Raw genomic sequence first — 16,349 nt, 5'->3', positions numbered from 1 at the left:
AAAGGGAAATACAGAATCCAAAGCAAGCTCTAGGCTCCAAGGTGTCAGCACAGAGCCTGATGCAGAGCTTGAGCCCACGAACTACGAGGTTGTGACTGAGCCAAAGTGGAAAGTGTCACCAACTGAGTCACCCAGGTGCCCTGGAAGCTGTTTTTACTGTGTATTTAATTCTAGATTGCCAGTGGTTTCTTTTGTTACTGCAAAGATGTCACTCCATTATCTTCTTGTATACATAGTCTCTGAGGGAGGTTTATTATCATTTTTGTTTCTCTCTACATAATGTATCTTTTTCTTCTAGCTGCTTTTAAGTTTTTCTTTTTATCACTGGTTTTTAGCAATTTGATTTTGATATGTTTCTATTTGTAGTTTTTTTCTTAATGGTTTTTATTTTTTTTTCTTGTGATAAATTTTTTTAACTAATTTTTTTAAGTTTATTTACTTATTTTGAGAGAGAGAGAGAGAGAGAGAGAGAGAGAGAGAGAGAGAGAGAGAGAGAGAGAAAGAGAGGGGTAGAGAGAGAGAGGGAGCAAGAGAATCCCATGATGTGGGGCTCAAACTCACAAACTGCAAGATCATGACCTGAGCTGAAACCAAGAGTTGGAAGCTTAACCGACTGAACCACCCAGGCACTCCCTCTGTTTGTAGTTCTTATTTAATCTATGTATTTATAGTTTCTATTAATTTTGGAAAAATGAAGACCATTATTTCTTCACATATTTTTTATGTCTCATCACTTCCCCCTCCTTTCTGGGACTATATACAACTGCCAGATGACCTGACACTATTCCATAGGTCACTGAGGCTGTCTTCATTTTTTCCACTTCTACTTTGCTTTCTTTGTTTCATTTGAGATGGTTTCTCTGGCTATGTTTTCCAGTTCACTGACGTTTTTATTTGTAGTGTCTCATCTGCTGTGCATTCCTTCTAGTGTATTTTTCACTTTAAATACTACATTTCATCTCCAGAATGCCCTTTGGGCCTTGAAAACATACTTTCCATTTCTCCTTTAAGGCACATGCATGTTTACTTTACTTTCTTGAACACAGTGGATTTCAGTGTATATTTACAATAGGTGCCCTGTCTCGTCTCCTAATCCCTTTTTATGTTAGATCTGATTTTTCCCCTGTTGGTTCATTTTTTCCCTGGTTATAGATCTGTTCTCCTCTGTTTCTTTGCATTCCTTATAATTTCATTTGGCTTGTAGATTTTTGTTGTATTCTTTTAAGTAGTGTCAGACATCTCTCCTGTACACCACTAAGTTAGTGGCAATCAGTTTAGTGTTTTAAGATTTTCTTTTAAGTGTTACAGCGGTCCTGAGTAGTTTTTATTCCGGTACTAGTTTAGGTTCAGTACTAAGGCATGAGCGTGCTGTGGTGGACGCCTTGTGTATTGACAGTTGTTTCCATTCTGGCTGGGGAGAACATGAAACACTCCCAGCCCCGTTGAGTTCTGGGAGTTACTTAGTCTACAGCTTTTGTCTGGATCTTTCCCTGGCGTTCCATCATGCTTTCTCACTCATGTTCAGGTCCCTACGTATGGCAACACCTTGTGGGTCCCCTCTTCAGTTCCTCGGGGACTCTCCTTCTGTGCAGCCCTCTCTTCCCAGCACCTGATGTGCGGAGTCTATGCCTGTCCTCGCAGCGCCGGCTCTCTCGCTGCAGCTCAGCGACCCTGCCAGGTTCTGTCTGCGTCCCTTCCCTGCACTGCCGCCTGGAAGCTGTGTCCGGGCGGGGAGCTGGAGCAACGTTTTGTTTTGTTTTTAGCCTTTGAAAGTGTATTAAAATCGTTTCTGAAAGTATGTTTGGAATATAAATCAAAGGATCCTTTCTTGATAAGGGATTTGGAGTGCTCCGAAAACGAATGCTGGGTTTTGGCTCTGTGGCCTCATTCTGAGCGAGCCTTGTGTAGCTTTTCAGGCTCGACGGAGCTGTTTGCACTTGTTGGATATTCGGTAAAATATTTGGTTTATGTGTTATGTTTGCACTCATAGGTCTAACAGGAAAACAGGAGAAACCTAACGGAGGACCGGGGGAGGGGAAGAGGGCAAGAGAGTTGGGGAGAGAGAGGGATGCAAAACTTGAGAGACTACTGAATACTGAAAACGAACTGAGGGTTGAAGGGGGAGGGGGAGGGGGAAAAGAGGTGGTGGTGATGGAGGAGGGCACTTGTGGGGAAGAGCACTGGGTGCTGTGTGGAAACCAATTTGACAATAAACTATTAAAAAAAAAGAAAAAATATTTGGTTTATGTGTTTATGAAGATGTTACTTGATGGAGCCTATTGATTTCGAAAGGTCAAATTGCCTTTCAAGAACTTCTGCATTCTTTTATAGGGTTCAAAATCTCCTTCACCAAGACCAAACATGCCTGTTCGATACTTCATAATGAAGAGTAGCAATCTGAGAAACCTTGAAATTTCTCAACAGAAGGGTATCTGGTCTACAACCCCTAGTAACGAGCGGAAGCTAAATCGAGCCTTTTGGGAGAGCAGCATGGTTTACTTGGTATTTTCTGTTCAAGGATCTGGACATTTCCAGGTGAGCCTTCCTGAACCAGTAAAGGGGGTTGTTCTGCTGCAGGTTAGACCACAGAGATTGAAGCCAAAAGCAAAAGCACCCTGGCTTTTATTGCATTGGAATGCAAGAACACATTTTGCCTGACAGGACGAGGTACCTCTTCAGGGGAACGTTGATGATAGGGATCCCTTTGTTTTCCTGGTCTTACCAGAACCTCTGCAGATCAACCAGTTCTCCTTCTGAAGACTTCCTGTTTCTCAGGTGGATTAAGAGTAATGAGAAGCTTGATTTTTTTGGTGAAACGTTTACTTAAATAGGGAAGGAATTTAGAATTTGACAAGCCAGAAACTTGAGTGTTTTTTTTCTCTTTAAATTTTTTTTTTATATTTATTTATTTTTGAAAGACAGAGAAAGACAGTGTGAGCAGGGGAGGGGCAGAGAAAGAGAATCCAAAGCAGGCTCCAGGCTCTGAGCTGTCAGCACAGAGCCTGACGTGGGGCTCAAACCCACGAACTATGTGATCATGACCCGAGCTGAAGTTGGACGTTCAGGTGACTGAGCCACCCAGGTGCCCCTTGAGTGTGTTTTTTAACTCACCTTGACTTGATGTATAATATTTGGAAGTAAAAACTTATAGGTTAGATTATATCCATTTATCATGGAATAATACATTATTTAGAAAATATCTGTTCATACTGAAATTATGTTAGAAGGCTAGAAATGTGCTAATACCTCTTTTTATAAAAACCAACAAGTTCTTTGTTTTTGTTAGATATCTGTTGTTTTTATATTACATTTTACCTTAAAATTAAAAAAACAACAACAGAGAGCTTTCTCAGATAAATCGAAGTCAGACGTTTTCATATCGTCCTTTCCCTTCCCCTCCCCGCTCCTTGGACCTGCAGGGCTTTTCCAGGATGTCCTCGGAGATCGGAAGGGAGAAGAGCCAGGACTGGGGCTCCGCCGGCCTGGGAGGCGTGTTTAAGGTGGAGTGGGTCCGGAAGGAGAGCCTTCCCTTCCAGTGTGCGCACCACCTGCTCAACCCCTGGAACGACAACAAGAAAGTGCAGATCAGCAGAGATGGGCAGGTGTGCGGCGGCCTTTCCTGGTTGGCTTCCACGGTGTTTTGGTTTGGTTTTGCTGTCACGCAGGGATCCGTTGGAGGATACGGAAGAGTACGATTGTACCTTCCGTGTGCACACGGGAGGTAGTGGCTCCCGCTGGTTCTGACAGAGCTCATTGCTTTCTTAACATTTTGTAAATTTGGCTTCTCTCCGTCAGTCATTACGTATAAAGTCTCTCATAAGTTACTTCACGGAGGCTCCTGTTGTCTTAGTAACTGAAGCTGTGATCACAACGGAGTGTAATTCTGAGATCCTCTCACTAGAGCGCAAGGATAACAACAGCATCTGACATCTGTGTGCCTTCAACTAATGATGTCATATCAAAACAGCCTTTTTATATCTTTGTGGCTTATTTTATTTCTGTTATGTTTCTTTGCCTTCACCATGATGCTGACATGTATTTTAAGCTAGTTAAGGGGATGGGAATTAACATATGTAAGGACTGCTGTGCTAGCTGCTTTCCATGAGGTCATCTAATTTAACGCATATTGCTTTATTAGCTCAATTTTTGGTAGGAGAAATAGACAGGAGAAGCTATTCTAAGGTCACATGCCTAATAATTTATTTAGGCCAATGTGGTTCACTTTAAATCACCGTATGAAAAGTGTTTGGGTTCTTTTTAAATGCACATCATATCACAAGAGGACTCTAAATGAAATTCTTTTCAGTTGTACCAGAATATTTTAGTTTTTATTCTATACTAAGGATTTTGAAATAAGCCTGATTCCTAAGGTAAGAATGTTACATACTCATGATAGTTTCTTAACAACCCCTCCAAACATCAAATATGCTAGGTTTCCCAGCAAACCTTTGAAAGTTGAAGTGGAGTGCTTTTGGTAAATCTCCATTGAAAACAAAATTCACTATGTCCACATAGAAAAAAGTTCCAGAAGAACTCCATGGAGATCTCTTACCATTTTGTCACAAACAGTTGCTGTGTTTGCAGGCTTACTATGGTCTGGAGGTCTGGAAGTGAACTTCACAAACCTGAGCGCATAGAATTAAGGCATTGCGTGCCCATCTGATTTTACCATGTTCTGGTAGAAAAATGAAATTTAAAGTGCTTCTCTTGCATTTTTATCAGCATATGTTTTGGTGATTAAAAAGGATTCAGTCCAGTTACCATTGTGTTTATTCTGACTTCTGGTTTGTCTAGGAGCTCGAGCCTCAGGTTGGTGAACAGTTGCTCCAGTTATGGGAACGCCTTCCGTCGGGAGAAAAAGCCACAACCGACTGACCTGAACTCAGGTTACACTATACTTGACTTTGAGTCCTGGCAGTATTTATGAATGTTAAGGACATCTTTCAAATTACTTATTTTTTTTAACTCTTTCAGGTCTCTTCGCTACAGAAGCACCACTGAATGCACTGGCTTCTAAAAACTGAGGTGGAGATAGATGTGTGTTATGAATGAATGGGGTTTTCTGGCTTAGTGTTACTTTAGAACCACTGTCTTCATATAAAAGAGAAAAGGGTAATTTAAATTTTTGTAGTGATCATAAAGAATGATTATGTAATGTTTGTTAATTATATGTTTATACTTGAATAAAATAGTAGTAGTTACATTATTTGACACAACAGTTACTTGAAAGACATACTTAATTTGAAGTTAAATATTTCATTTGTTGAAAATAGTGACTTATAACTCTTATTGATGATTTTTTTATATGCAAAGTAATTATTTACTTTTAAGAAGGGCCTGAATGTATCAGTACCTCTCAGCACCATTTTAGAAGAGTTAACTCTTAAGGTTTGTCATTAAAAAACAATCCAGTTCTAAAAATGTCCCTTTTAAAAATAGTGTGTGATGATTAATCACTACTCATTCTACCATTTTAAACTTGAGCTACATTAAGAAAAAGAAATGGAGAGATATCCTTTTTGCATTGATTATGAAGTGCAGTAAAATCTGAAGGAAATCAGAGTTCCTCCCTGTCTTCGCTTGGATCAGATTTAGCGCTTAGTTTTATTCCTGATCCTGCCTCCTACCCCCTCACCTCTCTCACATGAGCATGGTAATTACGACCTCTCTGTTTGGGCTAAGGAAAATTAGTTTAGACAAGTTAAAAAACTAAACAAATTGTACTTGTTACAAAAAGTGCCCAACAGTCAGCAGGAGCCTGGCTGGCGTGTGTGTCTCAGATGAAAGCCACACCACAATTCGACATGCTTTCCCGAACTTTTCAGGCTGCCTGCGTTTTTGGATTTCTTACTGTTTTGCAGTTACAGTTTAATAATGGGGGTAATTTTTGGTAAACCAGTGGTGGTGCCGGCTGTCCTGTCTCCTTGTCGTCTCAGGAGGATGTGATCTTTGTACCACCACTGTCTGTAAAGTTTCCCCAGAGGCATTTTGAAGGGAAATACAGGTACAGAGAAATACGAAATGAAAGTAATGTCTTGTTTATCGAGCTTAAAATAGAACAGCTTCTATAGCACTTCTCATGATATATTTGAGTTATTGAGGAAATACCAGAATGAGTCTAATTTAAAGACAAGAGGAAAACTCTTAAGGCTTTTGCTTCTGCATTTGAGAACAAAGAAGTGAGAAGTTGTGGGTCAACATAAGATATCGGGGAACCCTTGTTTCTCTTGGAAAGCGTGTGTTGGTGCAGTAGTTTAGGATGGCAGCTGTGATTTTTGCCTGTGTTTGTTGTTCCTGGCTTTTTGTTGGTTTGTTTTATACTTTGAGATGCACCTGTAAATCGAGACTATGTAAATTATGTCCTGCTATATGTGTATTACAGTTTTTTTTTTCCTATTAGGGCAACTTGTGTTTTTTTCTGATAATGTATATACAATTTGTTTAGGTATATATTTAGCAGTTTATGGTATTCTAAATTTGGAAGCAAGAACTTTTAAAAAATAAAACTTGTTTTAATTTCCTTCTGTTTTCTAATATATAGCCCTGTGTGTAAATGATGAGTTTGTTGATATTTAAAATGAACACAATTTGGATGTAATTAAAATGCTGTTTTTTGGAAGAGATGAACTTTAAATATACTTACTAAGTGAAATTCTGTTAAATTATTTAGGTCTTGTTTTTTCTGATACTCTATAATAGGGCTTATAAATAGTATCCCGTAAGATATTAATGAATTTCAAACACCTTGAAGAGTACTAAACTGATATATAGAAGGTGATGATTTCACATCAGTATCTCCTTTGTGAGAAAAATTGTCCCATTACCATAAGGGGGATGGAAAAAAAGCTCAGGAGGTGCTCCATATAAAATCTCCTGCACATTATAAACCAGGCCGCCCTTCACCTCGTGCTCTCAGTCAGGACACTGCACTTTGGTCACGTGCCGTTGTCTCCTCTGAACACCCCGGCCTCACTCCACCAGTTACAGCAGAGATTGGTGCAGAGAAGGGAATCATCCCAAATGTGTACTTCAAGAAAAGACCGAATTTGAGAATTTAAGAAGTTGTCCCCAGAGGCTCACCCTTCACCATATGAAATCTTACTTCCCGCAGCAGGGAAAGTCTGGAGGACTAAGTGAGGTGAGCTTCCCCGCTGGATCCGCTCCTGGGCACAAATACTGCGAGTGCACATGGAACCGACGAGTGACAAGCGTCGGCACCCGCCAGTCTGCGTGAGCTTCCCGGGGCGCAGGTGCTCGCCGTGCCCCACCACGCTCCACTCCGGGCACTCAGAGTGCCCAGGGCCGCTGGGTGTGCCTTGGTCTTCCCAGCCACAGGTGACATTTCCCCTGGGCCGTCTCCTAAAACCACAAATTCTGCGTTTTCAAAATGCCACTATTGTTCCTTCCTACGCCCCGTTCCCCTGAGAGCTGTTTTCTCTGCAGCTGATGCCGGTTCCAGCCTCAGGGATGCTCAGGCCAGAAAATGAACAGACCTAAACTTGGACCGTTTCTCCCCACGTCGGTCACGCCCACTCTGGACTGAGCCAGGTCCTTCTCACCTGGTTTATTGAAATCACTTCCTGAGGTTTGTCTTCCGTCTTCGACCTCTCCCCACTGCCACCAGTCTCTTTTCCACACAGAAACCAGCGTTCCTTTTAGGAACATTCAGTTTGCGTCACTCGGCTGCTCAAAACCCTGCAGTGGCTCCCCATTTCTCTCCAAAGCCAGAGTCCTTCCCGTAGTGCAGACCCCTATGTGGTCTGCTCCTCTGTATCTCAGGGTCTCAGCTCCTCTCCTTGTCCCCCTTCAGCCACACCGACACCCCACTGTTCCCTGAATACACCTGTGTTCTAGCCCAGAGACGTGTGTGAGCTGTTGACTCTGCCGGGAACGATCTTCCTAGAACCTTCGTTTGGCCAACTGGTTGTCACCTTGTAGTGTTCGTTTACTGCGAAGTTTTCTGTAAAGCTTATTTGTTTCATTTTTTTATTTATTAAAAATTTTTTTTGATGTTTTTACTTTTGAGAGGGAGCAGGACAGAGTGTGAGCTGGGGAGGGGCAGGCAGAGAGGGAAACATTCTGAAGCAGACTCCAAGGTCAGCACGAGCCTGATGTGGGGCTCGAACTCCCAAACCGTGGGATCAAGCCAAAGTTGGACACTTAATCGACCGAGCCACCAGGCGTACTGCTTGTTAACTTTTTTTTTTTAATCTTATTTTATTTTGAGAGAGAGAGTGAGAGCAGGGGATGGACAGAAAGTAGGGGAGGGGAGAGAGAATCCTAAGCAGGTTCTGCACTTCAGCAGAGAGCTCAGTGCTGGGCTCAAACACACAGACCGTGAAATTGTGACCCGAGTCAAAATCAAGAAACCGACTGAGCCCCCCAGGCGCCCCTAAAGCTTATTTAACTTTTAGAATTAACATCCAGTAAAATCAACGTTTTTAGATGTGCAGCTCTGAATTTTGACACACAGATTTATGAAATTTTGACCTCAATTAGGATATAGTTCCATCACCACTAAAACTGCCTCCTGCCGGCCCTTTGTAGTTCTAGCCTCCTCTCACCCATGATGCCGGCCAGCCTGAGATCTGTTCTCAGACATTCTAGTGTTCTTTTGAGAATATCATATAAATAGAATCATACAGTGACCGGCTTCTTTCACTCAGCCTAATGCCTTTGAAATTGATCCCAGCTGTGTGTATCAAAGTTCATTTCCTGTTATTGCTGGGTGGTATTCTGTTGTGTAGAACATGCAATTTTCTTAGCCATGGACCTGTGTACTATACACATGTGTGATTTTACATAACCAGCTATTTTGTGCACAGGTTTTTGTGTGAAAATATGTTTCCATTTGTTGAATAAATACCCAGGACTGGGATTGCAGGAAGATATGGTAAGTGTATGTTTTATAAGAAACTGCCGAACTATTTCCCAGAGTGGCTCTACTGTTTCTCATCCCTACCAGCAATAGTGTAGAGTTCCCGTTGTGCCACGTGCTTGACAACACTTAGAATTGTCAGGATCTCTTTTTTTCCTTTTAAGTCGAAAATACACATCAATTGTATTATATTGTTGCTACATTCCACTGAAGAACAGCTAACTGTTCCTACAAAGTGCCTATTCTGCACGTTAGGTTTTCCCATTTGGTGTGGAGACTTCATAAATACTAGTATACTGTAATTCAGTTTAGACCGACACACCTGCCAGAGGTAATCCAATATATCTAAGAAGGGTGTGTTCACAGACTCTTCATCTCTTTTTATTTGTTTTTTCCATCATGGTAGGTGTACTCTTTAATCCCCACCACCTCTGTCACCCACTGCCCCCCACCCACCTTCCTGGATGTGACCATCAGCTTGTTCTCTATAGTTAAAAGTCTGTTTCTTGGTTTCTCTCTCCCTTGCTCACTCTGTTTTTCCGTTTGCTTGTTTTATTTCTTAAATTTCACTTATGTGTGAGATCATATAGTATTTTTCTTTCTCTGGCTTACTTTGCTTAGCATTAAAGTCTTTAGCTTTATCCATGTTGTTGCAAATGGAAAGATTTCATTCTTCTTTATGAATGACACTCCACTGTGTATATATACCACTTCTCTGTTCATCAGTTTAGGGACACTTGGGCTGCTTCCATAATTTAGCCATTTTAAATAATGCTGCAATAAACATAGAGGTACATTTTAGCATTTTTGTATTTTTTGGGTAAATACCCGGTAGTGCAATTCCGAGATCATATGGTAATCTGTTAATTTTTTGAGGAACCTCCGTATATTTTCCAGAGTGGCAGCACTAGTTTGCATTCCTACGAACAGTGCAAGAGGTTTACTTTTTCACCACATCCTTGCCAGCACTTGTTTCTTTTCTTTTTCTTTTTTTGTATTTATTCTGAGGGGTGCCTGGGTGGCTCAGTCGGTTAAGTGTCCAGCTTCAGCTCAGGTCATGATCTCATGGTTTATGGATTCGAGCCCCGCATCCTGCTCTGTACTGACAGCTAGCTCAGAGCCTGGAGCCTGCTTCAGATTCTGTATCTCCCTCTCTCTCCTTCCCCTGCTCATGCTGTCTGTCTCTGTCTTTCAACAATAAATAAAAAACATTTTTAAAAAAGATTAAAAAATAAAATATTTATTCTGAGACAGACAGAGAGAGAGGAGCATGGGTAGATAGAGATCAGGAGGGACAGGCTCTGCTCTGTCAGCACCGAGTCTGATATGGGGCTTTGAACCTATGAACTGTGAGATCATGATCTAGTTGAAATCGAGAATCAGATGTTTAACCGGCTGAGTCATCCAGGTGCCCCTCTTATGCTTTATATTTTAGCCATTTTGTTGTCAATATCTTTTGTTTTTATTATTCTTTGAGATGTGCAGCAGTATCTGACCATGGTTTTAGGCTGTATCTCTTTAATGGCTACTAATGCTGAGTATCTTTCACATGCTTATTATGTCACTCAGTCCATTCAGGACACAGAGCCGTGAGATCATGACTCCAGCTGAGGTTGGAACCCACTGAGCCACCCAGGCGCCCTAAATTTTGACTATTTTAGAATGAAGTTGGTTATTTTCTTACCGTTGAGTTTGGGGAGTTCCTTGTAGGCAGTACTTCCCCTGTGTGTGTGCGGCTACATCCTAAGACCTCCCAGTGGACGCCTGAGACCATGGATTGCACTGAACCCTGTAGACTGTGCTTTTTCCTCTACGTACACGTCTATGATAAAAGATGAGTTTTTTTCATTTTTTATGTTTATGTTTTTTATTTATTTTTGAGAGACAGAGAGAGACAGTGCAAGCAGGGGAGGCTCAGAGAAAGAGGGAGATACAGAATCTGAAGCAGGCTCCAGGCTCTGAGCCGTCAGCACACAGCCCAATATGGGGCTCGAATCTATGAACCGGGAGATTATGACCTGAGCCAAAATTGACACTTAACCGACTGAGCCACCCAGGTGCCCTGATAAAGATTAGTTTCTCAATTAGGTACAGTTAGGGATTAACAAAAACTAGCCAAATATGATTATAACAATTTATTGTAATAAAAGTTACGTGAATGTGGTCTCAAACTATCTTACTGTCCTGTGCTCACCCTTCTTGTGATGATGTGAGATGATAAAGTGCCCGCGTGATGGGATGAGGTGAGGGGAATGACGGAGGCCTTGGGACATAGCATTGGGCAGCTACGGACGTGACGGTGCCGAGAAGGAGGGCCGGCTGCCTGTGCACTGAGGCCACACGTACGGAACTGCGGCTGCGGAGGCCCGCTGCATTTGGAGTCCGAGTTCTTCGTCCAGTATGTGATTTGCAAATATATTTCCCCTGCCTGTAGCTTGTCTTTTCATCCTCTTCAGTAGTTTGTGTAGTTTTTCGTAGATTCGCAGTATTTTCATAGTTTTAAATTTTGACGAACTACAACTTAGCAATTTTTTTTCTTTTATGGATCGTGACTTTGGTGTCATGTTTAAGAAGCTTTTCCCCAGTCACTAAAGGTTTTCCTCTTCCTTTTTTTTAATGCTTGCTTATTTATTTATTTATTTATTTTGAGTGTGAGAGAGTCCCATGCGGGCTCCACGCTGTCAGCACAGAGGCCGATGTGGGGCTTGAACTCAACCAACCATGACCTGAGCTGAAATCAGGAGTCAGAGGCTTGAGTGACTGAGCGACCCAGGTACCTCTGAAGGTTTTCTCCTATGTTTCTTAAAGTTCTGTGATTTTGTATTTTATATTTAGATTCATGATCCACTTTTGAGTTAACTTTTGTACAAGTTGTGATATTTAGGTTGAGGTTCCTTTTTATGCATGTGATGTCCTATGGGTCCAACACCACTGTTGAGAAGACAGCTCTTTATTGAGATATTTTTGCATCTTTGTAAAAAATCAGTTTGCCATGTTCGTTTGGCTCTATCTCTGGCCTCTATTATGTCCCATTGATCTATGTATTTGTCCCTTCACCAATACTGTAGTCTTGATTATTGGTGCTTTTAGAACATTTTTTTAAAGTTTATTTTTGAGAGAGAGACAGAAAGAGCAAGTGAGCGCCAGAGGGGCAGAGAGTGGGGGATAGAGGAGGGGAGGGAGAATCGCAAGCGGGCTCGGAGTTGTCAGCACAGAGCCTGATGTGGGACTTGAACTCATAAACTGCGAGATCATGACCTGAGCTGAAATCAAGAGTCGATGCTTAAGTGACTGAACCACCCAGGTGTCCCTAGAGCAATTAAAGTGGGGTAGTGAGGACTTGCACTTGTTTTTTAAATTTAATTTAATTTAAATAATCTTCACCCAGTGTGGGCTCGAATTCATGACCCAGAGATCTGAAGTTGCACACTCCATTAACTGAGCCAGTCAGGCACCCCAAGGACTTGGAGTGTTTTTTTTTTTAAATAGTTTATTGTCAAATTGGTTTCCATACAACACCCAGTGCTCTTCCCCACAAGTGCCCTCCACCATCACCACCACCTCTTTTCCCCCTCCCCCTCCCCCTTCAACCCTCAGTTCATTTTCAGCATTCAATAGTCTCTCAGGTTTTGTGTCCCTGTCTCTCCCCAACTCTCTCTCCCTCTTCCCCTCCCCCTGGTCCTCCATTAGGTTTCTCCTGTTCTCCTGTTAGACCTATGAGTGCAAACATATGGTATCTGTCCTTCTCCGCCTGACTTATTTCGCTTAGCATGACATCCTCGAGGTCCATCCACTTTCCTACAAATGGCCAGATTTCATTCTTTAGGACTTGGACTTTTAACTAAAATGGAATAACATGGACCAGATTTACTCTCTTGCCTGAAACAACATATATGTATGTGTGTGTATATATATATATATATATATATATATTCACATGTATATGAAACAAATATATGAAAAGGTTTTCAGGGTCCTGGACATCAGGCAGTGAAGGACAGTGACTCCTGGGAAGTGAGAGACGGAGCCACCGAGCCTGCCGCCTGTGAGTCCCCAGGCCATGACACATGGAGGGGGAGGTGAAGCAGAACGTGCCAGCCCTGAGTTGAGACAGAGTTGATCGTGCAGAAACCAAACAGCTCAAGGTCATAGAGCAGAATACCACAGGGAGGACTGCTTCCAGAGAGAACCCCAGACATGTGTAGATGGTCTCCCCAGAATATGCAGCAGAGCGGTGATCTGTTGTGCTTGTGCAGGAAGGGGCGGGGGGGAAAAACTTTGAAAGGATTAAAGGGAATGGTGCCTGTTGCCACCAGCTAGACTTGTAAAAATCCAAAAGAAGGCAGAAGAAAGAACAAATGGAAATGAATAGAAACAAAAATAATGAACAAAAGGAAAACAAGTAGCAGGATGGTAGATGCACACCTAACAAAATAAAAAACCATATTAAATGTCTAAACTAAGGGATGTCTGGCCGGCTCCGTTGGAAGAGCATGTGACTCTTGATCTTGGGGCCGTGAGTTTTAGCCCCGTATTGGTTGGAGAGGTTGCTTAATCAATTAAAAAGAATTTAAAAATCCCATTTAAAAGGTAGAGATTGTGGGGCGCCTGGGTGGCTCAGTCAATTGGGTGTCTGACTTCAGCTCAGGTCACGATCTCACGGTGTGTGGGTTTGAGCCCTGCATTGGGCTCTGTGCTGACAGCTCAGAGCCTGGAGCCTGCTTCAGAGTCTGTGTCTCCCTCTCTCTCTGCCCCTCTTCCACTGGTGTGCACAGGCACATGCTCGCTCTCTCTCTCTCTCTCTCTCTCTCTCTCTCTCTCTCTCTCAAAAATAAACATAAAAAATAAAAATAAAAGGGCGAGCTTGTTAGACTGGATATAAAAATTTCAACACTGAACTACAGAATGCCTATAAAAAATGTACCTCAAGTATAAAGACACTAATAAGGTAATAGTTAAAAAAAATGGGAAGAAGTTATCCCCTGCTGGCATTAATGAAAAAAGAAAAGACACACTAGTATAACTATATTAATATCAGACAAAGAAAAATTCAGAGGGAAGAATAGAATCTGGGATGAAGACAGTCATTTAGTCATGATTAAAAGGGTCAGTGGACGTAATAATCCTAAACACTTAGGCATCTACAAAAGAGCTTCAAAATACTTAAGTAAAAATCGATAGAACTGAAAGGAAAAACAGATAAATTCACAATTATTGTTGGACATTTCAATACCCCTTTTTCAGTAAGTGATAGAAAAAGTAGGCAGTAAACAGAAAAGAACAGAGGGCTTGAAGAACACTGTCAACCAATTTGGTCGGATTTACCTTACAACAGCAGCAGAATACACGTTCTTGAAATGGATACAAAACATTAAGGATAGACTGTTTCATGGGCCATAAAACAATTTTCAAAACATTTTATTGTGGCAAGAGCACTTAATAGAAGATCTACCCTCTTAAACACATACAATTTTTTTTTAACATTTATTTATTTTTGAGAGATAGAGCACAAGCAGGGGAGGGGCAGAGAGAAAGGAAACCAGAATCCGAAGCAGCTCCAGTCTGAGCTGTCAGCACAGAGCCCGACATGGGGCTCGAACCCACAAACTGCGAGATCATGACCTGAGCCCAAGTTGGCCACTCAACCGACTGAGCCACCCAGGTGCCCCCCTCTTAACAAATTTTTAAGTGCACAATAATGTTAACAACGGCCACTGGGCTGTACAGCTGATCTCTAGACTGTACCATCTCGTATAACCGACACTTTCTACCCTTTGAACAGCAACCCTTCCTTTCCCCCTCTCCCTAATCCCTGGCAACTGCTCTTCTCTGTTCCTACGATTTGGGCTGTTTAGATATCTTACGTATGTGGCATGACCCACTCTTCGTCCTCCTGTGACTGGCTTATTTCACTTTGCATAAAGTTCTCCATTCATACTGTTGTGTGTGACAGGGTTTCTTTCTTTTTTAAGGCGCATAACATTCCGTTGTATCTTTGTGGCCCATTTTCTCGATCATTTATTCGTTGATAGGCATTTAGGTTGTTTCCATGTCTTGGCTATTTTGAATACTGCTGCACTGAACATAGAAAGCCTGTATCCTTCTGAGATCCTGATTTCCAATTTTTTGGACATATACATAGAGGTAGGACTGGTGAATCAATATGGCAATTTTCTATTTATCCATTTATTTAATGTTTAAAAAAATTATTTTGAGAGAGAGAGAGAAAGAATCCCAAGCATGTCTGCACTGCCTTGGAACCCGATGTGGGGCTTGAACCCACAAACCATGAGATCGTGACCTGAGTCGAAGTTGGATGCTTAGTCAACTGAGCCACCCAGGCATCACTATTATTTATTTTAAAAACTTTTTTTTTTTTTAAATGGGCTTCATGCCCAGCACAGAGCCCAGGGTGGAGCTTGAACTCAGGACCCTGAGATCAAGACCTGAGCTGAGATCAAGAGTCGAATGTTCAACTGACTGAGCCACCCAGCACCCCAGGTAGTTTTGTTTTAAAATCTCCACGAATTTAAAAGAATTCATGTGCCACAAAATGTGAACCCTGACCACAATGGTCTTGAGTTGGAAATGAGTAATGTCCAGCTTTGAACTAGCTAGAAAAAGCAGTGTTTTCCCATAAGTTCCAAGATTGACTCACTGGATCAGTTGGTCATGTGCTTACCTCCACCCTAGTCTACCATCACTGTGGTAATTGGCCAAGTGTATAGTAAATGCTCACCTCAAACCCATGGATCAAGAATAGGAGAGAAGGGGAGCCTGGGTGGCTCAGTCAGTTGAGCCTCCGGCTTCAGCTCAGGTCAGATCTCATGTTCGTGGGTTCGAGCCCCGCATCGGGCTCTGTGCTGACATCTAGCTCAGAGCCTGGAGCCTGCTTCAGATTCTGTGTCACCTTCTCTCTGCCCCTCCCCCTCTCATGCTGTCTCTCTCTGTATCAAAAATAAATAAAACATTAAAAAAAAAGTTTAAAAAGAATAGGAGAGAAATGATTCTCTAAAGGAATATCAAAGTAATCTTACCAGAATGAAAATTCAGGGGCAGGTAAAATTATTAGCTATTCAATACCAAAACTGGAACTTTCTCTCTAAAAAACTTTCTAGAACTAATTGGTGAGTGTAACAAGGTTGTAGTATACAAGCTCAATGTGCCCCCAAAATATTTTTAAATTCCTATATAACAGCAACAATTGGAAATTCAAATAATACAGTACCATTTATAATAACATAAAAGATATCATCTACCTAAAAGACTTATAGACTGAAAACTCAAAATATTCCTGAGAGAAATTAATGAAGGCCTAAAAAAATACCATGTTTATAGTTGGAAGACTCAGTATTATTAAGATGTAAATTCTCCTCCAAATCTATAGATTAATACAACCCCAATCAAAAAAGTCCTGACGACCTTTTTTTCTTCTTTTTATTTTTGGGGACCCCAACAAACTGATTCCAAA

General features: G+C 41.6%; 1 protein-coding gene across 4 annotated transcripts in view; it reads left to right on the top strand.

Moving 5' to 3' along the window:
* The window catches only part of YTHDC2 (YTH domain containing 2), a 67,386-nt gene extending 59,368 nt beyond the window's left edge, over positions 1 to 8,018 (top strand). For 3 of the 4 annotated variants that reach the window (XM_029941600.1, XM_029941599.1, XM_029941601.1), the window contains exons 27-30: positions 2,332 to 2,535; positions 3,420 to 3,602; positions 4,795 to 4,886; positions 4,975 to 7,860. In XM_029941600.1, the coding sequence (XP_029797460.1) occupies positions 2,332 to 2,535; positions 3,420 to 3,602; positions 4,795 to 4,875 (468 nt within the window). In that variant the 3' untranslated portion in view covers positions 4,876 to 4,886; positions 4,975 to 7,860. Of the gene's footprint in view, positions 1 to 2,331; positions 2,536 to 3,419; positions 3,603 to 4,794; positions 4,887 to 4,974 lie in introns of all 4 variants that reach the window. The other variant, XR_003909667.1, reaches the window with a different exon arrangement.
* Positions 8,019 to 16,349: the final 8,331 nt, after the last annotated feature.

Source organism: Suricata suricatta, chromosome 6, assembly GCF_006229205.1.
Source record: "Suricata suricatta isolate VVHF042 chromosome 6, meerkat_22Aug2017_6uvM2_HiC, whole genome shotgun sequence".
NCBI lineage: Eukaryota > Metazoa > Chordata > Mammalia > Carnivora > Herpestidae > Suricata > Suricata suricatta.
The sequence above is the reverse complement of the archived record's forward strand: the minus strand, read 5'-3'. Positions and strand labels throughout refer to the sequence as shown.